General features: G+C 34.8%; 1 protein-coding gene across 1 annotated transcript in view; it reads left to right on the top strand.

Moving 5' to 3' along the window:
• ARAP2 (ArfGAP with RhoGAP domain, ankyrin repeat and PH domain 2) overlaps positions 1-21,920 on the top strand; it is a gene marked incomplete at both ends in the record, with an annotated part of 105,739 nt that overhangs the window by 70,252 nt on the left and 13,567 nt on the right. Inside the window, 9 exon segments of the mRNA XM_084204247.1 lie at positions 1,803-1,966; positions 3,364-3,576; positions 5,176-5,281; positions 7,128-7,275; positions 7,961-8,029; positions 10,257-10,331; positions 11,355-11,472; positions 15,897-16,025; positions 21,300-21,439. Of these exon segments, the coding sequence (XP_084060373.1) occupies positions 1,803-1,966; positions 3,364-3,576; positions 5,176-5,281; positions 7,128-7,275; positions 7,961-8,029; positions 10,257-10,331; positions 11,355-11,472; positions 15,897-16,025; positions 21,300-21,439 (1,162 nt within the window).

Below are 21,920 nucleotides of genomic sequence, written 5' to 3'. Positions count from 1 at the left end.
GGCATTTTTTCTCTCCTCCTCTGGTATCAATTCATTCATATGCAGCAGAGTTGCCCTTTTCTTGTTTAGAAGTAATAATATTTTCGCTTTACAGTATGTGCTTCCTGTATATATCATAATTCTTTGGATAAAAAATAATCTGTTGAGACTTCCATTTATCCTTTTGCTTAATACCATCATGTGAGTCCTGCTGTTCTGCAGGGGAAATAAGCACCCAGTAATAAGCATATATATGTACATTTCTTGTGTTGGAAAGCGCCATAAATCTTTTATAAATCATTGTCCTAACCTCTTCTGGTCTGTGAATAATAGTAGGAAACGAGTAGAGTATCTTGCACTGTCAAACTTTTTTCTACTCCTAACCTTTTACTTTCCTTATATATGTATGGCAGTAGCAATACCAGAAAATGTGGTGATGTATTCTTTGGAAGGTATTGATTGAGAACTACCTTTTTTGACAAGTCTTAAGGAAACTTTGGACAGCACTGAATTAGGCTCACTCATTTTGATGCAAAAATAGGAGAGGTTTTTGAATTTTTTTTTTCTCAGTGGAAGAGAGAGGCTGTGTTTCTACTATACAGGCATATGTGGTAGTTAACATGACTTTTGAAGTAATGAAGTAAAGACTTCCTTAAAAACATGGTTCAATGGAATGAAATATTTTAGTGTCATCTACTCTGCTGCTGTAAGGCTTGGTCTGTATGGTGGATCCTGAGAAAAGTTCGGATCCTGGCTGTGTGTAATACATTGACTGCATCCCCACTTCCTACCAAGATAGGAGTGCTAGAATGGAAACATTTATAAAAGTAAAATTGAAAGATATTAACAAAAAGAAATGAAATTAAGTATTCCCTCATCATATAAAATGCTTCTCCCCTCCAAAAATGAAATAATCAAAATAAGTGTATTTTCTATTTACATGAAACTGTTTATTTAGAAGTTCAGTAGAGCATTTTAACTTATCCTAATTAGCAAATAAATGGTCATTAGAGAAAATTGATCCCTTGCATGTCTTTAGTGGGAGATAAGACAACATATGTACAAAGGTTTGCTTACTATTTTAATACTTTAAACAGCTGTTTATTACATGCATGCATATGGTTGGATATATCCCCTTAAACTTTTCAATTTTGATATTTTGTGTTAGAAGCTGGCTCGTCAGGGTGGCACACAGGAGATTACTGTAGCATGCTTAAATAAAAGAGTCAGAACAAGGCTGGGCTTTGAGGTACAGGCAAAGTGTTGCATTACCTTATTCCACCTCAACTCATAGCTTTTTCATATATGTTCCTTAGCTTTGTGGTAGTGGATGATCATTTTGGTACTTGTGTAAGGAGGGAAGTTCAGTATGTCTCAGCTACTCCATAGAAGAGGTTGGTGTGTGTCTGGGGTGCTTTGGGGTGTGAATACAAAAGAAGGAAAGCTTTTTACAGTGTTGAAAGTTGTCTCTAAATTTGTTTCCTTCTTAGCCATGGCTTGGATGTATGAATGCATAATGTAGGAGCGAGACCGAAGAAGAGTAATTAAAATGTTGGCAGGTTCTTTCAAAGGCTTGTGACAGTGTTTGTGGATCTTCTTTCATTTTTTATGGTACTGGTAATACAAATGAATTTGGAAAAAAAAAAGATGCTTTAACAATAGACCACGATCACAGCTTTATGTGGTGAAGGTGCCTTGATGTCTTACTCCAAGTATATGTATATATATATTTTTCTTTTCTGAACATCTGCTTTGTTGCCACGGTGCAATAACTTCGGTTTTTCATTTCTTTCCTGAACTCAAAATATTTTTATAATTTTCAGAACGCTATACATCCATGGCCATACAAAGCTGGATTTCATGGTCTGGTATACTGCAATTGAAAAAGCAGCAGGTACAGATGGTAATGCACTACAAGATCAGCAGCTCAGCAAAAATGATGTCCCTATTATAGTGAACAGCTGCATAGCATTTGTTACACAGTATGGTAAGTAGAGTGGATTTTATTCAAGCTAAGATCAGTTTATGTATTACTTAAAGTAAAATGCCCCTCATTAGCCTTGACATTCTTTAATGAGATGGTGCAATATACTACCACACAGCTGAGAATGGCCATTTTGGGGAAATACAGCTTGGTAAGTGCCCTTTATGGACACTTTCCTCTTTTAAATATTGCATTGTTTGCCTTATGAAACTCAGCCTCGGGGTCCACTGCCCCAGTGCAGACAACTCAGCCCATAAAGTAAACTCTGCAAAACTGGAGAAGCTGTGGTCTGAACACATCTTGGAAGCTGGCATTAACTGTGGAGTTGAGTTCAGTCTCAGGCTGCTGTTTTTTCAGTGAAATAACCTAAGGATTAGTTGGTTACCATTTATTTAGGTAAATTTTGCCAGCATAACTTTCCAAGGCATTAGCTTATATACAGATGATGTTTGTGTCCTTTTACTACTGCAAATACATCAGTTTTCTTGTGAGATTTGCTGCATGCATATCAACCCTGTACAAATCTGTCTTTGGTATAAATGTGTCTGTAACCTCTGTCAATATGAGAGCACCTAATTTCTATTTGAGTCATTGAAGTTGAACTAAATAACCTTTGGATAGGGTAACACTGCTGTATTGTAAATAGTTGTATTGGTGCCTAAAAGTAGGAAAAAAAGCCTTTGAGAAATTATTTTTAGTTATTAGCAATACAACAAAAGTTTTAAAAAACAAAAGTTTTGACTTCAATAACATATGCAGTGAATGAAGGCAGTCATGACTTTGTTTTAAACTATACGTTTCTTTTTTAATTTTACTTTAGTGGTTTTTTTTGCGTATAAGAATATTAGCTGACTGATGTCTTCCAGAACATCAGAAAAATCAGAAAAAAGGGTATTTTCTACTAACTTGAGGCTTTTAAGAATAAAATACTTTAGGTTGTATGAATGCGATAATACTTTGAGTCTTAAGATGAGTTCATCCATAGAGTAATAAAAGAAAAGGAGTTTTCTCATGAAAACAGCTGTGTTTTATGTGCAATATAATACCTATCATCAAAACTTCTTCTTTTTACTGTGCCTTTCGAAAGTACTGTTTTAGAAAACCCTGAAGAGATTTGGGGATTTGAAATGCCTGTAGAATACAAGTAGTGATCCCAGGCTTGGTTACTATTATGATGAGTATTTTTGCAAAGAGGTCTAGTTAGATATAAGAAGACTTGGCAGTGTTTTCACTAAGAAAGGGAGTATGAGTAAAAGGTCAGAAAGATACTGTTAGGAGATGCAGCCACATATAATTGTTTGGCAGCCACATATCATTTTCATATAATGATGTCTGAAATTTTTGAAAGAACACTTAATTTTACATTCATTTTTTTTCTTTCCTGTATTTTTGTGCCTTAGGTTTAGGTAGCAAGCAAATCTATCTTAAGAATGGTGATTCTTCCAATGTGGCTGAACTGCTGGAAAGCTTCAAAAAAGATGCAAGAAATGTTAAACTAAGAGCAGGAAAACATCAGCTCGAAGATGTGACAGATGTACTGAAAAGTTTTCTTTCTCAAATAGATGATGCCCTTCTCACTAAAGAACTTTATCCATTCTGGATCTCTGCATTAGGTAAAGTATTTAATAGCATTCCATATAACAAAGGTTATATGTACATTTTCAGAATCAAGACTGAGGGGCTTTTTAATTTACTTACCCTATGTCAACCTATGTTATTTCATAACTGGCAAAACAATGTAGTGAGAAAAAAATATTTGGGGCCTGGCTGCAATAGACACATGTTAATCAGAGATAATTTTTATAATGTTCTTTTAAAATGCAAGTTTCTATATTGCAGTATTTGCAAGCTGCAAGAAACAAGTGGTTTCCCTGCCAAACTGTGCTATAAAATTGCAGGCACAGCAGTAGGAGATGCATGGGAAATGCTGACAGAACATTAGTTTCTATCTTAATGCGTAGGAGTCACATAGACATATTTCTGTGTGGCACGTTTTGTCTTTATAAAAAGATTTAAAAGCATATTCCTCTTTGATTTTATTTAAGCTCAAATATATGGATGTTGCTTTAATATGAAAGAGTTTCAGGAAATTAAAATATTATCAATATTATACATTTTCAACCTTCAAACTCAATATCAAAAACTAGAAGAAAAAGTATTAAGAGTTTTTTCACTTACAACATGATTAATTGCATCAGAAAACAAAGTTCTGAGGCAGTTTAGATTGGTCAGCTCTTTTAATTGAAGTGTTACAATGATTCCCCTTCCTGATCTGTACACATGGCTAAAATTCTACTTCAGCTTTACAACAGAAAATCCTGTCCTGTTAAGGGATACAGAAGGTACTTCTAGGAAGACTAAAACATTTAATAAAATGGAGTAGAAGGCCTTTAAACTGTTGTTTTGTTATTTACTTTTTCGTCCAATTATCAAAGAAACCAAAACACAGTCAGTAGTTAGTGGAGAGCACCATCAATTGGCCAGAAGATTTCTGTGCTTTCTTTTCAGAAACTTGAGAGAAGCAAGGGACTGAGAGGGAAAAGCTAATTAGCTAAATAAAATCTACATTAACTTTGTATATGCTCTGAGCATAAGGGGGCAGCACAGGGAGTCAGACTTAAGGTAGAGAGCTGCGGTTGTGTTTCAGATAGTCATTCCCAAAACTGGAATTCCTGCCATTGTCCTTGCCATTGTTCAGCTATATGTAACTGATTTACCAGCCCTTTCCCCTTGCTCTCCTCTAGTCAGTCCTATATATGCTTAGATCCTTAAACTACTTTGTGCCTTCAGACACTTTTCCAGTAAATATTTAAAATATGAAAAGGTCTTTTCCTTTCTCTTTGCTGGGAACTCTTAGAAGTACATTTGCACTTGTGCATACGCAGTTGCACTCACACATGTACATGCACAAACTACAGATTAAATATGCTTTGAGAGAAAATGCAATTGCTGTTCTGGGCTTTAGTCTTAAATAGTGAAAAATGGTGCTGGAATATAGAACTGTCCTTCTTTATCACTGTTTCCCTGACCTGGTGTACAATAGTAGGCTTTTTTAATAGTATATTTTCAGCATTGCCTTTATGAAGAAGAAGTTGATTTGGTAAATAGTAATTTTAAAAGACTAGATGCTGCTGATAATAGTTAATGAGAACTGCTTGTTGGTTTTTAGTGTGCATTGTTGTTAATGCTCAACAATTATTATTTTCTGGCAGATACACAGAATGAAAAGGAGCGTGTGAGGAAGTACAGAGCTTTTATTCAAAGTCTTCCACCAGTCAATAGAGCGACTTTGGCTGCTTTAATTGAACATCTTTACAGGTCATTACAAATAAAGCATTGTAGCAGAGAAATTATTAAAATGTGTTTTCAGTATAACTCTACAATATATGAAATGTAGCTTGTTTCATTCACCAGTAATCACAAAACCTTATCTAGTTGCAGCAATTAATTGCATTTGAATTCCTTTAATTGATAATGTGGTTTTTCTTTGGTTATATTTTTAGCAGTAGGTATCTATAAAAATCAATGGATTGGAAAAGCCTTACAGGGAGAGAGGGCTGCCAGTGTATGTGTCCAAGTAGGGTAATTTTTGATGTAGCTTCTTTATGCAATTTCATTTTACTCCAGTCTACTAGTCTTCCAGAGGATTGTTGCAAATGGTTCTTGAAATTAAAATATTTTTTCCAGTGAAAATGTCCTTCTCCACAATCTGTTTTGCACATAATAACTTTGAGAATTTCCTACCCTTCCTGTTTTTTATCAGTGCTTCATTTTACAACTGAGGTAGCAGTAGAGAATATCCAAAATACAAACTTGTTTAAGCAACAAAGGTGATGACTTATTCCTAAGTCAAATAAGATGTAGAAAATGTGTAAAAATATGTGACAGGATGATTCTGAGGTGTCGTGGTTGAATAGTACTGGTCTATGTCACATCATCTATTGAACCAGTCAAAATATATTTTTAGTGAATTGCAGTAAGTATAGAATGTGTAGAAACTTCTCTTTACAGGATGCTGTGTTCAGAAATTATGGGACATAGCCAGGTACATAGCCAGTGTAATTTAAAAATATTTATGTGATTATGAAATTGATTGGTGCCATTTTTGGGATAAAGATTATACTACATATTGTGTTTAAGAAGTTTCTAAGCATGTCCAGTTAGACATATTAATATGATGTTGCATCTGTTCTGAAATTAATAAGAATTCATGCATTTAATGGCCAAAATTCTGTAGTAGTTTAAAGTGTTTGCCTCTAAAAGAGGACATGTTGTGTGAACAACAGAACTGATAGGAAAACTTTACCGTAGGGATAGGAACTAAGAAGGACCTAATTTCTTTCCACACTTTGTTTGATCTTTGATCTCAAATTTGTAGGATATACTTATGTTACATAATACAGTGAAACTGTTTGGCATTGGTTTGGCCTCACCTGGAGCACTCGGTGCAGTTCTGGGGTCTGCAGTTAAAGGATGTTAAGGTGTTTGAATGCATCCAGAGGAAGGCAACAATGTTGGTAAAAGGGCTGGAAGGAATCACCTGTGGGGGAGTGGCTGAGGACTCTGGGCTTTTCTACTTCAGAGAAAAGGAGGCTGAGGGGTTGGCCTCTTTGCTCTGAGTGGCTTCCTGAGGAGGAGAAGGGGAGAGGCAGGTGCTGATCTCTTCTTCCTGGCATCCGGATGGAAATGATTCAAAACTGCATCCAGAGAAGTACCAACTCGTCATTAGGAAGGATTTCTTACTAAAAAGGTGGTCAAATATTGTAACAGTCTTTTTGGAGGGATGGAGGATGACCCAAGCCTGTCAGTGCAGTTGGACAGTGCCCGTAGCACTGCACATGCTTTAGTTTTTGGTCAGCCCTTAAGTGATCCAGCAGTTGGACTAGGTGCTCATTCTAGGTCCCTTCTAACTCAGGTATTCTATCCTGTTTTTATTGTTTTCTAGTCTAAGTAGTTTTGATATCACTTGAAATACAGTTAGAAAGTTTTCATTTCTGTAATGAGAACAAAAGAGTATAAAAATATTAAATAAGTAATAGTAGATGTTTTCATTGCCTTTAATGTAGTTACCTTTTTTGAAGTACTCTCCATATTCTGTAAAGGAGCCTCAGACAATCAAGGGAGCAATGAAACTATCTAAATATGTTCATTTTTCCTTCAACAGGGTGCAGAAGTGTTCTGAAATTAACCAAATGAACCCTCAGAATTTAGCCGCGGTGTTTTCTTCATGCTTATTTCAAACTAAAGGCCAAACCAGTGAAGAAGTCAATGTAATTGAAGATCTAATTAAAAATTATGTGCAACTTTTTCATGTATGTATCTTCATATGTATCCTAACTGCTCAGATGTTAGAGATTCAAAAATAGAAAAATCTGCTTTAAAATGGTCTTCCTACTAGTCCAACGATCTGAGGATTTACAGGGTTTTTGAACTCTAATTCAGTGGATGTTTTTCTTGTCCTGTTTAAAATTTTATTTCCCAGTTAGTTTAACCTGTATAGGAAAGACTGTTTATGGGATGCTGTGAGCTACTGTTTTCCAAAATGATGCTTATTCTCCTTGCTGTCAAAAGCTTACTAAATTTAGGAAAATTTTATTATTATGACTATTAAAAATAGTGCTGCTAATCAAATTTTATAGGCCTGATCAAAACTGAAGCATAGAAGGATTTTGTGTTCTTAGTCTCTGAGCTGTGATTACAATTTGTTTTGCTCCTTAGACCCAGAAATAATGTTAAATATAATTGGATAGAAAAGCTACTACTAGCAGCAATTCATATTAGCCATTTGGATTTGGATTTGACTGTGCCACTATAACATTGATTGATTCCTTTCTGTTTCAATATGTATTCCATGAAGTTTATAATAATGAGTCACATCAATGAAGAGCTGTTTCTCACTGGTAGAATATTTTGCATACCTGCTTCTATGAGAACATGATTGGCAGTATTGGCAGTTGTTACCATAATTAATCACTCCAAAATTATTTATTTATACAGATAAATGAAGACCAAGTCAAACAAATGGACATAGAGAACAGTTTTATTACAAAATGGAAAGACACTCAGGTAAGTGTCCAGTTAGGCATGGATAAAAGAGAGTGAGGCCATATCATCTCTGTACATAGGTGAGGCTGCTCTTCTGTTCATCACTGAGACAGCATCACCCCAGGCACTGCACAGTTGCTTAGTCATGCTTGAACCAGGTGCAAGGTAAAGTGTCTCAGCTCACCTTCTTGCTCCCCTCATCAGTTCTCCACAGTTTGCCACAGGGTTCCAGTTAGGGTTAAAACTAATGATGTGGTGCGGCTGAGTGATGTAACAGCAGCGCTGCAATCATGTAACCCTCGTGGGTAATTGGCAACTTAAGGCTCAAGCAGCTACAATTAAGAATTGTAAGAATTCTTTACATTTAACAACTGATAGTTTGACATAATTGCATCAAAATGTGTGCATGTTTGTGGGAAAATCAGTGATATAAATACTTAATACTTTGGAATATATAGGTTACCACAGTACTATTATCTCTGGTTATGCAGAATGTTCAGAAAACTGAATTTCTGCTGAATTACTCAAAGTTCACATGTCTGAAATGTCACTGAAGTTCTGTTCCAGGTGGCACTTCATTAGTCGCTTTTCATTTTCTGTCCACCATATACTTATGCCAGCTGTTGCAGTAATTTACATCACATTTTCTCTCCATACGGTTGTTTGTGTGAGCCCAGTGGAAATCATGTGTCAGCTTCATTCTTATTTCCAACCTTTTTCTGTAATATCATCTGAAAAGCAAATTTTATAACTAAATGAGCCTTTTTGAGTCTGTGCCACTATAATTAAGCAGCTTTCTTCAAAGTAGCTTTGTAATGCTTTTCCTCACAAATGTTTCCATTAGTTTTCTATTCTCAAAGAGTCAACTAACTTAAAAGTTGCTGTTTTTCAGAATGAGAATGTTCTTTAAAATTCACACTGCCAGTTATTTTTCTATAGAAATGTAATCTTCGCTTCTGTAAATTGGTCAATATGTATCCCAAAGCTCAACTGTTTATATATATATCAATAATTATGTGTGAATATATATTTTTCTTAACCTTTTCCTCTGTTTGTTGTAGTATATAAATAAGTAGCATCACTATCAATACCATTCTCAAAAATGAAGACACAAATTGTTATCTTAGTGATAATTTGATTATTAATTCTTTATATTTGCCTATTAATAGGATGGTATACCTTCTGGTGAGTTCCTGTTTCTGCCTTAATTTTTCTTCCTGTGCTCTGGTCATCACTTGTTTTTTAGGAAATATTTTTTGGTACTAGACTGAGATGAATTGCAATCTTTTGAAGGTGCTTATGACTATACTAAAAGGGAATTAGAGCAGACAAAATGTGAGACATTTTTAACTTTAGAAAAATAAAGTAATTTCTCATCCATGAAAACAATTTTATCACCATAGATGAGCAAACCTAGTTACCATGGAAAATACTACATATCCCTTCTCATAAATCATACTTTTCGTCATGATCATAAAATGTTGGATTTAATACCTTTCTAATTTCTTTCTGAGTTTCTTGTTGTTAGACATTCTTAAACAACATTTGTTAGTCTTGAGCATATGAAATTTATATATGTCGTAAATTTGCTTTATCTGATTATTCCACATTAGCATTGTGTGCAAAATCTAGCCTTTTCTCCAACAAATTTGAAGAGCTATATTTAACAGAGGTTGATATCAAGAGCATTTATTTTAATTCCTTCTTAAATTAGGTAATGACAAGTTTTCATTGTGATTAAGAATCAGAAATACACTATTTGAAGTAATGAATTTTTATTTTCTTGATATGTACATATGGCTGTGTGGCTGAAATAGTCTGTTATTTGTACTTTTTCATCTCACTTTTAACGAAGTAATTTTGGGGTTACAGTCCTTTTTCATTGTTTTAAATTCTATTTATCTGTTTTGATTCTGAAGTGAACCTGACTAACCTCCAAATAAGAGTTACGGGTCTGGCAGTTTTGGATAGAGTGATACACTCATGTCTTAGACTTTGTCGTCTTAAGTGTAAATTTAAAATTTTCACTTATGCCATGTTGCCCTTAGTTTTCCTGCTCTTGGATCTATATTTCTAAATTAATGTTAATTTTTGTTTGATATGATTTGGTTGGATTTATTTAGGGTTTGGATTTTTCTCCTGAATCTGTGAATCGGTATTTTTTTCCTTACACTAGTTAAATAATGGTATTCTCCTTGATTAAAATGTTTATTTTTAACAATCAAATTTTTTAATTCTTTCTTTTTAGGTTTCCCAGGCTGGAGATTTGCTTATTGAAGTTTTTGTGGAAAGAAAGGAGCCAGACTGCAGTATTATAATCAGGGTTAGTGTATAAAAATGATACAGTAATTTTTATGAAGCACTTTTTCTTGAAGTATATGACATTTATTTTAATATATGTTTTTGTGTAAGCACACAAGGAAAGTATGAATTTATGTTTATCGCTATTCTTTTAAATATTTTGTTTTAAAATTTGTTATGTTGCCTTAATTATATAAAGACTGATTATTATGCATTTTGCTTTTTTGACAAAAATTTTAAGAAAAATTATGCAATTTTAAAGTGGAGATGTCCTGCTTTAGTTTTGCTGTAGTATGCAACAGTGTAAATTCTCCCAACTCTACATGTGCAACACACGAGAGCATTAACAAATACTCAATGATTGTTGGTTCTATTTAGTAGTTACGACCATTAAAATGACATTCCTCCTTTCTTTTTGTCTGTGGCTTTCTTCTTTCTTTGAGTGTTAAGAAAGCAAAGCTTGTTACTAACTATAAAAGAGATTTTTAAACTTTCTGTTTAATAGTGTATTTAAACACCTGCCTCTTCATGTAGTGTTATTTTTTATTACACCTCTCTGGTTTTGTTTCTTTTTTGTTCTGCTCAGCATATGACTCTCAAACACTTTTGTTTGTACATATATGGGTGTATGATATACATAGATGGAAATATACACATAAAAATGCTTTTTAAAATAGGAATAAAAATAGGAATATGCATCACTAAGATTAAGAAAATGGTGCTTCTCTAATATTTATCTTCCCACACCAAGGAAAATATATCAAAGCTTTTTTTCCCCCAGTTTTTCTGGGATAGAGAAAACAAATTTAAAGCTACCAAGTTAATAGTCATCTTAAAAATATAACTTCAATCTCAAGGAACAGAATAAGGAAAGCCTGCTGGAATCTGATGGATATTTTATGGGTTTCCAGCTCAATGGTTTTTTTTTTTTCCTTCCTTTTTTTTTTTTCCCCCTTAGGGAAATTGCAGGGAGGCAGCCTTTGAAAAAATGTGTCAGAAATCAGTAATTGAGATGTATTATAAACTGACTCAATTTATATTACAGGTATCACCTTTGATGGAAGCAGAGGAATTAACTAATGATGTTTTAGGACTCAAAAACATTATTCCCAGCAAAGATGATATCTGGGCTGCTTTTGAAGTACTTGAAAATGGAGAATTAGGTTAGTGACACTTAAATGTATGCATGTCAATCAGCTTTTATTATTTTAGTTTTTCAATACTTAATATCATCAAAAGTTTAGTTAAAGGCTTCATGGAAACAAGCAAAAAATAGCCTTCATGCCAATGTTTTACATTTGGTTGTTGTGGCATCTGCAGAATTTCTTTCTTTACTTTGCCAGAAATGATGTGATGAATTGTTTTAAACTACTCATAAATTAAGGGCTGAGAAGGTGTCCTTTATATTACAGTGCTTTGCAGTTCATTAATCATCAGCTATAGAAAAGTAGGTCTTACCAGTAAGTCATAGAGGAAAACCCTATTTTCATAAGACTGTCAGCACTTGATTTTATAAGCAATAATGCATGTCATATTTAGGAGAAAGGATCTTTTCTATTTTGCTAATTCAAATATTTAATGTACATAGGTGAAAAAAGGAGGCATACAGTATGTAACCCTGTACACACTTCAAAGTGTGTTTTTGGCAAGCAGCATTATGGTTTATGTAGCAGAATCTTGACAATTTTGTTTGAGATATGGTTCTGCTGCCAACAAAAGTAAATGTCACATGGCCACAATATTCATGAATGGTAAAGAGGCTCTAACATTGGGAATACTTTTTACATGCTGGAGCATGTTTAACATGCTGGAGAATTTTATTGTTAGAGATAACTAAAATACTGTAAAGTAGTTGGGATTTTGTTAATTAAAACATATTTTGGTGAATATTCCCTAAGGTAATCTTAGGGATTTTTTGAAGAATATATGGAGACAGAAATATGCAACATCTATTTGCATTTCCTAGTAAGTTGCTGATCTTAACTATTTTCATGTTACAGAGGAGAACTGTGAACTTGTTTATTTCTATAGTGAAGATACCTGTTTTCAAGTCAAGAAAAAAAAGAAAGTGGACAAAATAAGATTACTAAATATTGTTCTAATATGTTTTTGTTAGTTTTGTTGTATTTGATTTTCAGATGTGCTTACAATAATTCTTTCAGTTTTACTAATATGACTTATGTCCTCAGTCTTGAGCCTGCCAGTACAAAAACTATGATGCAAGTTTAGTCTCCCTTTCAGCTGAAAATCAATTATCCTGAGCCCTCTTCGCATCTTACAGTCTGCTGGTGATACTGTATAGAGATGTCATACAGAGTTTGTTTCCAGATTCACAGATCTGGGTGACAACTGACAAAGAATGCTAGCATATCTAATCTTTAGAAGAGTCCTGATAGTTCCTACAAGTGCAGTACAAATCATATTTCTTTAAACTGAATAATGGAAAAAAATTGAATTTTATTTTTTTAAACTTGATATATGACACAGGAACATGAAAACTAAATTAGATATGGCCAAGAGAACATTAAAGTAAATAAACAGGTAGATACCACAACAGCTTCAGGTATTTAGCTGCAACAACTAATGTTTTACTGGGGTATTGAAATTTTGTCTGAACTAATAACTATGGAAGACAAACAAAACTAAGCTAAGAGTGAGACCCTAGAGGCCCCATATAACACAATAAATATGGGCAGGACATTAGAGTATATCCTACTGAAAGAAGAGTTTCCAACACAAAGTGAAATGGCACACCAGGTTTTAAATCCAAAACAACCAACCCAAAAGCAAACTAAATTAAGTCCTAATTCATCACCTGACTCCTGTCAGTAGAGACTGTGTTGATGGAATGTGTTCTTCATGGATCCCTTCCTAGAAGAATCAGTGCATCAGAAAAAGTGAATTACTGTTTCAAAATAAAAATAATTTTGTAGTAAGAGACAGGTAGACTCCTGTGATCCTATGGCTGAACCTAACAGGCTTGCAAAGGGCGAGAGCACAGAGAAAATTAGTTCTAGAAAATATTTTATCCAAATGTGACACTGAAGAACTAAAAGACTACTTGAGGCTTTGCTCCTGCAAGTTGATTGTACTAGTGTCATTTGACAAACACCATGATGCATTTACAAATTAGTTCAGATAGTGACACTTAAAGACAGAAAAAAAGTTTGCATATTTGTTTCAAATGTACATCAGTAATCATGGTGTCTTTCTGATAAAAAATAATTTTCTGCATTTTTTCCTGGTGCAGTCTGCTACCTGTCCAGTGCATGGTGGTATTCTGCTTGTTACACTCAACCCTGAATTTTTTGAATTATAAGTTTTTATTTTACTTTTTAATACATACTACCAGGGAAAAAAACCCGGAGAAAGCAAGAAAATTAGAATCATATTTTATAGAAAGTCAGTTTCTACTAATAGTTAATGTTGTTTAAGGCAAAAATGACTGGTTTAGAATATTTACTAGCATATGATGACCTAAGTGAAAGAAAGGGTAATTGAATGTATGTGTTGACTCCTTGCTGTTCAAAATACTAGAATTGCAGTATTAAAAAATCAGCTAAATGATTTGCATAGAGAAAAGTTGCAATAATTGATGATTTTATCAAGCCTAATGCAAAATATTTAATACCATATGCTTTTACAAAATAGGGTGTGTGTAATTTTTTTAATAATAAGTGATTGATGGATAGTTTGTAAATGAGGTGTGTTACCAGTAAAATAGCTAATGGTTTTCAGCATGATGATTTATGTACCATGTAATCCATGATGACAGATGGTCTTAAATGTAACTATAAATAAAACAGTAGGTGTTTACTGTGGGAGTGCTGGTGTTCTAGGAAGATGTGGTGATTTGCCAGTCTCTTGCCTCTGATTTGTAAACTTCTTCTCCTTAAATTGGATTTTCTCTCATCAAGTGTTTAAGCTTTATCACGTCAGAGTACCATGTTTCCCAAAAATTCAGAAGTTTGACCATTTAAAACAAAAGGGCCGGAAGAAGTAGTGTTAATAAAGAAGGGGTTGAACTGCTATCTACAGAATGATATTCTTGTTAGGCTGCTTTGGTGTCATGTCTGAGTAATGAAATCTTTATATGGGTGGAATCACAGCTCTACAGGTAGCGTAGGTAGTTTTGTATCCCGAAACAGCAGTATTTTTTTCTGTCACAAAAGTGTGTTATTTGTGGCTGCTGCTTTCTGAGGCTCTAGTGTTCAGGTGTTCTAGAAAATGCCTTCTGCTAGACTGTAGTGCTGGAGAGTCCCAAAGCAGCTGTTGACATTTCATATTCATCTACCATAGCAGGAATGAAAAATGATATTATGGCTGCATACTTTGCTCTTCAGTACTCAGGGGACATGGCTAGACTGTGTGATCCAACATGAGAGTGTCGTAGAGGTGTGACTTTTCAGGAGCCATACCCCACTCTTCTCAAGACCTGACCCACATAAATTGGAATGCAAATGGGAGCACAGATCTATTGGAAAAATCTCTCTTTGGAGATAAAATGACATTTGGACCCACAAAGCCATTGTGAAGGCTTTTGTGGGTTCATGAATTAAAGCATGTGCTTGCTGCTGAGCACGTGAAAGCCTTCAGGGTGGGTGTGTTCTCCCACTCAAATCAGTGTTGTATCAGGCTGTGCTCATGTGTTCATGTGACACTCAGATTTCTGCTGGATCTGGTAATGCAGATTTAGGGATGATTTGCAAGATCTTTTCTGCCTTAATTTGGTAGGTGAACTGGGGCTTGTATGGAGTACTGCCTGGGCTTTCTTATCACTGCAGTTTTTTCAATTCTGTGCTGGGTCTCAGAGTTTCTCTTCTAGGATGGATGATGCCTATCAAAAAATGTGTGTTTGAGCATCTGAAGTTTTGCAGTGCGCACATACAGTCTAGTCATGCCTTCAGTGGTAGTTTAATCTTGCTGTACTTTTTGTGCAAGATTGAAATACACAGGTGCAAGTTTGGATACTCCCTAGCCACTGCAACAGGATGAAGATCTAGTAAGACCACAGGCTTTTCCCCTCTAGTAAAAAGAATCTAATGAAACCAGGAGTCTGTTTCAGTCTGCTTTGATCAATAACAGTATAATCCATACCAGTTGGAGGCATTTTTTTTCATTGTGATCACTCCAAATTCTTTGGTTCTTTGAATGCAGAGAATTGGTAGCTATAATGTTTCATTTTCATACTGAGCATAGGCCAATAAGGCACAGTATAGCTGAAGGTCTCAGTTCTGTTTGATCATATTTAAGCATGTCCTGTAATTGGTCCTAACTTTTGTATTTAGTTTGAAAGCAGTATTTTAGTGTCTTTACATTAAAAATTTAACATTACAAAAGAGTCACTGAACATTTGGCTACTGTTTGTTTAGTTTTATATTCATTACCTGTGCACGCACTGCCGGCAAAAGTATTGTCAGTAAAGTGCCTAATTGTCTTATTTTGAAAGCAGTATTTTTCTTCTATAGTTCAAAGTCAATGAGACCTTGTTGTTTACAGACAAATGTGAGGACCTCCAATATTGTTGGATTTTCTCTTTTATTTTAATTCTGTATTTTTTCTGTTTTGTTTCTTTGGCATTTTTCAGAACGTCCTCTGCATTATACAGAGAATGTACTAGAACAAGTTCTTCACTGGAGTTCACTACCAGAGCCTGGCACTGCATATCTAATAATAAAGAGGTTTCTAACAGCAGATATGGTGAATCTCTACAATGGTATGTCATTTCTCTTTAATTTAGATATTTTATATGGAAATATGAGAATGGCAATTGTTTTCAGTGGATCAAAGTGTCCCAGAACAACTGAATTACTGCTACTTCATAAAAATTACAGATTTACAGAGGGTTGTGGTGACTCCCTGTGGAAACACAGAGATTATGGATGTTTGTTTCTACAAAATATAAGCTCTCCCATTGAAATATAAAAGTGTACAGAAATTCTGCAGTCAGTACACACTTTATGAACTTCTGCTGTGAAGCTTGAAACTGCTCTTATCTAGGTCATACTGTGGGAATATATTTATATAACTATGGTATGCTAATAGAAATTTCCATTATCTAATTTGATGCCTCCAAACTACAAAGCTAATTTCACGGAATCAGAATATTCTGAGTTGGAAGGAACCCAGAAGGATCATCAAAGTCCAGCTCCTTGCCTTACACAGGACAGCCCCAGGAATAACACTGTTCCTGAGAGCATTGTCCAGATGCTTCTTGAACTCTCATGTTGGTGCTGTGACCACTTCCCTGGGGAACCTTTTCCATTGCCCAAACACCCTCTGGGGGGAGCTTTCCTGATATCCAACCTGAACTTCCCTTATAGAACTTCAGATCATTCTGTTATCCTGACACTGGGCACCACAGAGAAGAGATCAGTGTCTGCCCCTCTGCTTCTCCTCACAAGGGAATTGTGATAAGGTCTCCCCTCAGTCTCCTTCAGGCTGAACAGACCAAGTGACCTCAGCCACTCTTTATACTTGAGGGCTTCCCCTCAAGGCCCTTCACCATCTTTGTTGCCCTCATTTGGACACCCTAATAGCTCTGTAGCCTTCTTATATTGTGGTGCCCAAAACTGCCCCCAGCACTTGAGGTGAGGCTGTCCCAGTGCAGAGCAGGACAATCCCCTCCCTTGCCCAGCTGGTGATGCTGTGCATGATGCACCCCAGGAGAGGGTTGGCCCACTTGGCTGCTGGCTCACATTCAGCTTTCTGTTGACAAGGACCCCCAGGTCCCTTTCTGTGGCACTGCTTTCCAACATCTCGTTCCCCAGTCTGTCCAGAGGCATTCAGGGTTGCCCCATCCCAGGTGACATACTCATTTGAATGACATTCTCAAGCAATTGAATAATTGGGAGGGTATGTTGCCTTTAAAAGGGAGCTGACACTTAAATACAGATCGAGTATATGGTGAAAATATGCAGTTTACACATTGCCCCATTCTATTTTTTTTCCCACATAATACCTGGCTCTGAGTCTCCTGTGTAATATGTATTATCTGCTTTGAGAGAAGTGAGAGTTAGGGAGTTCAAAAATTATATCCTGTTTTCAAGCAGTTGAAATCCTGCGTGCTATCACTGTATAATGTGTGATGGCAACACATGATGCCTGGCTTAATCATCTTATTTTATCTAATGACTCATTCAAATATATCTATCTTTTCCTCTCTTTCCCATACATGGAAATGTTAATCTTTCCATTCTATATATCTCATCTTGATTTCAAGAAGTAGAATTTATTGTGTTGTGCTTATTCTTAAAGTAATGACCTTCTTCCACCATGCTTTATTCCTGTAAAAGCATTTTTCACAAACGTGAATGAACCTGAACAAGTGTGCTGTTCATGCCTTTTATGGTTGGGTTTCACTGTCAATAAATGTGTGATAGCAGATCATGAATGGAGAGAAATGGCCTACTTCATTAAAAGCTTGATATATGAACTCCCATCACCTCACTAGGTATGTGTTGAGATCAGGAGAGGGAATGGGTCATAAGGATTGTGTTTCTCACTGCTCTAAGAAACACATAAAGATTAGGCTCATGTCATTTTATAAAATGTAGTAAAGGAAGGATCTGCAGCTATTTGCACTCCTTCCTGTCTCCTAGATTTTGCATCCACCAGCTTATTACAGTAATTGTTTGCTTCAGTTCTATTCAGTTTGATGTTACTGTAGACACTGTCTTTTGACTGTTTACATTTATTGATTTTTTTTAATGTTTCTTTTAAAATAATTAAAACCTTACCAAATAAGTTATGTTGGTTTTCTCAGTGGTTTGAAAAGGAAAATTTCTGCCTTATTGCGGACTTACAGTGTTGATGTCTGCAAACTCTGTGTGGCAGAGTAATCTTGTGAATCCATCACTACATAGTGTAAAATGAGAAAATATATAGAACAAAGTTATTGGGGAAGGGATGTTCCCAGTGTTTAGGGTACAAGGCACTTATGGTTATGGTGGGACTCTCCATCTCAGAGTTCACAAGAAATAACTGCTAGCTCGAAGGAAGAAGGGGAGACCTCAATCTTTTCTGTCTCTTACACTCTATATGTGGAAAACTCCTTGTCACTGAATAATAAGGCTGGGACCAGATGTCCAACCACTATGATTTGAAGTATGTTTTTTAAGAGTGGATTCACAAATGTGCAACTGGGTGGATGGTTGTCCTCCTACTTTGCAGTAAAATTAGTAGGACTGTGATCTTTTAATGTTTATAATTTAATTCCATGAATATTCCTTGCTTCCCTGATTCATGTAGTAATCTTAAAGACTAATTATTATATTCCAGACTTTTTTTTTCTGTTGATATTAATTGAGAGATTTTCATTCTCAGCACTTTTCTCCTTTTTCTTTCTGAGTCTATGATGTGTTTGAAATAATGCTGGTTCAATAGTGAGCATAAGGAAACAGCTCTTCTGGCAACTTGTCATTGTCTTCTCTGTCAGTGCAACTTTTCCCATGTTCCTTATACATAGTACATTCTTGATTTTGATATTTATTCTCATCTTGTCCATTTTAAACTATTTTCTCATGTTCTGCAGCTGAGATCAGTTTTTCAGAGCAGGGTGCTAATAACACCGAGGTTGTGGATTTGATTCCTGTGTAGGGAATTCACCCAAGAGTTGGATTCTTGGGTCCTGGTGGGTCCCTCCTGACTCAGAATGTTCTGATCCAAACCTTACACTGAGGTCTAGATGTATGTTTTCTCTTGTATAGAAACCAACTTTCCTTTTCAAGGAAAAAATAGTTTATTTGTATTGATATGTTTCAGCAAATTTGTGATGAGTTTTCTATTTTATTACAGTTTTTACTTGCTAGTTCCTGACAATTAATTCCATAGCTTTTCATGCTTGTTGTAGGAGCACTCTTTCAAGTGTTACTCAGTAGGGCAAGATGTGCACTGTATTTTGGTATAAGAGATACTCAAGGACAGCCTAATTCTATTTTGAGACCCATTTTCTTCTCCTTATCCAAAAAATTCTCATATTAAAGTTTTATTTGTTAGAAAACTGGATACTATTTTTTTGTTAAATTTACTATAAATTCTGTGTATATAGGTCCTTGAAATTTTTCCAGTACAGTGTTGTATAATTTGAGAGGTAAGTATTGATTTCTGAGAACAGGGGCTTTTATTCAGAGATATTCTTTGAAATGCAAGCTTCTAAACCATAGGTGGATCGATCCTCCATGGATTAAGTGTACCTACTTCCTAGTTGCAAAGCTTTAGCAATTTTATCATGTTTTGTAAAGTTCATGTCTGAAAAATACATTCTGATTAGGACACATCCCTATTGTCTTAGATTTAGTTAATGAAATGCTGGCTTTTAAAGTATATGGAATATCATTAGTTTAGCAAATTATTTTTTTCCTCCTTAAGGCTATTCTAATATCTTTGTAAGTATCAAGTGTTTTACAGATTTGCTGCCATAGGAGTGCTGTGAAGTTTAGAATGAGTTTTTGTCATGTTGCAAGATGTGTGCAGAAATGTAAAATCTTCCACCTTGGAAAAGATGTGGAAGAATCCTGCTACTCTCATTAAGTACTCTGCTACTCTCATTTTGTATAGTTTAAAAAAAATAGAAAAAGTGGTTATGATTTTGTAGATAAGGATTCATAGTCTATTCTGAACATGAAATAAATATTAAGAGAGAATCAGTTTTTTTTAACTGTGCACGTATATTTGCGCATACAGTTGAGGACTTCTAAGTAATTTCTGATTTTAATTGTTCAAATGTATTGATTCTGGATTTAGATTCTTATTTTTTGATATTTTATCATGTACTGCTTCTTAATAATAGTTTTGATATCAGATGTTCAAAGTCTAAGTGTAATTTTAATGAAAAAAGCCAATTGAGTACTTGGGTAAGAATGAGATTTTCAATACACATCACACCCCTTTTACATCAGAGTTTTATATTTTATCCTGAAAGTAATATAGTGCAAAAGCTAGTGGTATCATTCTGTGACCTCAGGGAGAAAAGAATACTTCAGAATTCTGCTGAATTCTCTGTTCTGTCATAAAGACAGTAGGAATTACTGTCTTTTCCTTTGTTTTTCCTCACTTTAACTATTAATGTGCCATTTTGATTTGAGTTTCATTTTATGTGCATGAGTCATAGCAGCATGGCAATGACTGTAATTATTGCCCAGAAGTTTTTGCCAGGGAAGGGTACTTACTGGGAAAAGCCGACAAAGTAGTGGAAAAATATATGGATATTGAGCAGAATAGGAAACCTGAAAATACCTAGAAGTGGTGCTGCAGTAGTTTATATATACTAGTAATACTTCTTTGCATTATTTCATTTAGGATTTTAAATTGCTGAGAATGCACTGAAAAATCTGGTCTTTAACACTGAAAGCCTTTGATAGCTCTGGTACTTTTCTTTTTAAATAAAAACTTTCTCAGTACAAAGTTAAATGCTTTATAAAGCTGACTGCAAAGTTTCTGTTTGGGTTTGTGTGGGAGGTGTTATTTTGCTTGAGTTTTTCATTAATTTTACCAAATATATGTGAGTTAGTGTGTATTTTAACACAAGCAAGAAAATCCAGACAGACTCATGACAAAATCTGATCTTTATTGAAATGTTTTGCCTCTCAAGCACGGAGATTAAAAGTATCGGTGTCATACTCTTGGTTTTAATTACATGTTGTATGCTGAAAACATTCTTTGAATTAAAGTTTGTTGGTAGATTCTTTGCATGTTATCATACAAGTGAAACAGAGAAGACTTTTTTCCCACCAGTAATTAAAATAATAATGTTGTGTATATTTAAGAATGAATGTAGAATGTATGAATGTAGAATACATTATGTATTAAAATGTAATATTTAGTGTATATATATATGTGTGTGTGTATAATTATTTATATATATATGTAGCATAATACAAAATCAATTTTACCAATGTAATTTTAGTTTTTGATATGCAGCAATACTTAAAAACTAGGAGCTTCCATTGTTGTAAAATCCTCTAACAAAATGCCTTTTTTTTCTTGGTAGAGAAAAATGAGAAAGGTAGTGTGAAAGCAGGCAATCTGAAGTACAAGGAAGAGCCATCAAAACTACTGTCTGGAAACAAATTTCAAGACCGCTACTTTGTGTTACGGGAAGGAAACTTGCTTTTGTATAAGGACATGAAGGTACAGCAGACAAACTCTCCAACAAACTTTGCTTTAAGCTTTCTTTTTTGTTTGAAAAAGAAAAGATCAACAAACAGATCAGCAATTTCTCATGTGAAATGGCAACTTCTAGAATCTGGGGTTGACGTCTCAGATTTTTGTCTTGCTGTTTCACAGGTGTCTTAGTAGAAGGAGTTTGTGTGGGTTTGTCATTTAGCCGTTGTATTTATTACTCTAAGCTTTAAAAATAGAATAATGTTTGGGTGCTTTGTGCTGACATTAAATTATTTGAAATCTGCTGTAGAAAGCTGCAGCAGAAGTAATATGGAACTTAAAGGAGTACATGCCATTTTTTTCTTGGTATTTCACACAAAGCCCTTAATTCAAACAACGGGGTTCTTATACATACACCTCTCATGATAGAAGAGATTATAGGAAACAATAACTCTCAATACGCTAGGAAAATATTTCCCTGCTTTCCAACAGCATTTTTCAGATGTAT

The sequence above is a fragment of the Fringilla coelebs genome (genome assembly GCF_963513975.1).
Source record: "Fringilla coelebs genome assembly, chromosome: 4".
In the NCBI taxonomy this organism is placed as follows: Eukaryota; Metazoa; Chordata; class Aves; order Passeriformes; family Fringillidae; genus Fringilla; species Fringilla coelebs.
The sequence above is the reverse complement of the archived record's forward strand: the minus strand, read 5'-3'. Positions and strand labels throughout refer to the sequence as shown.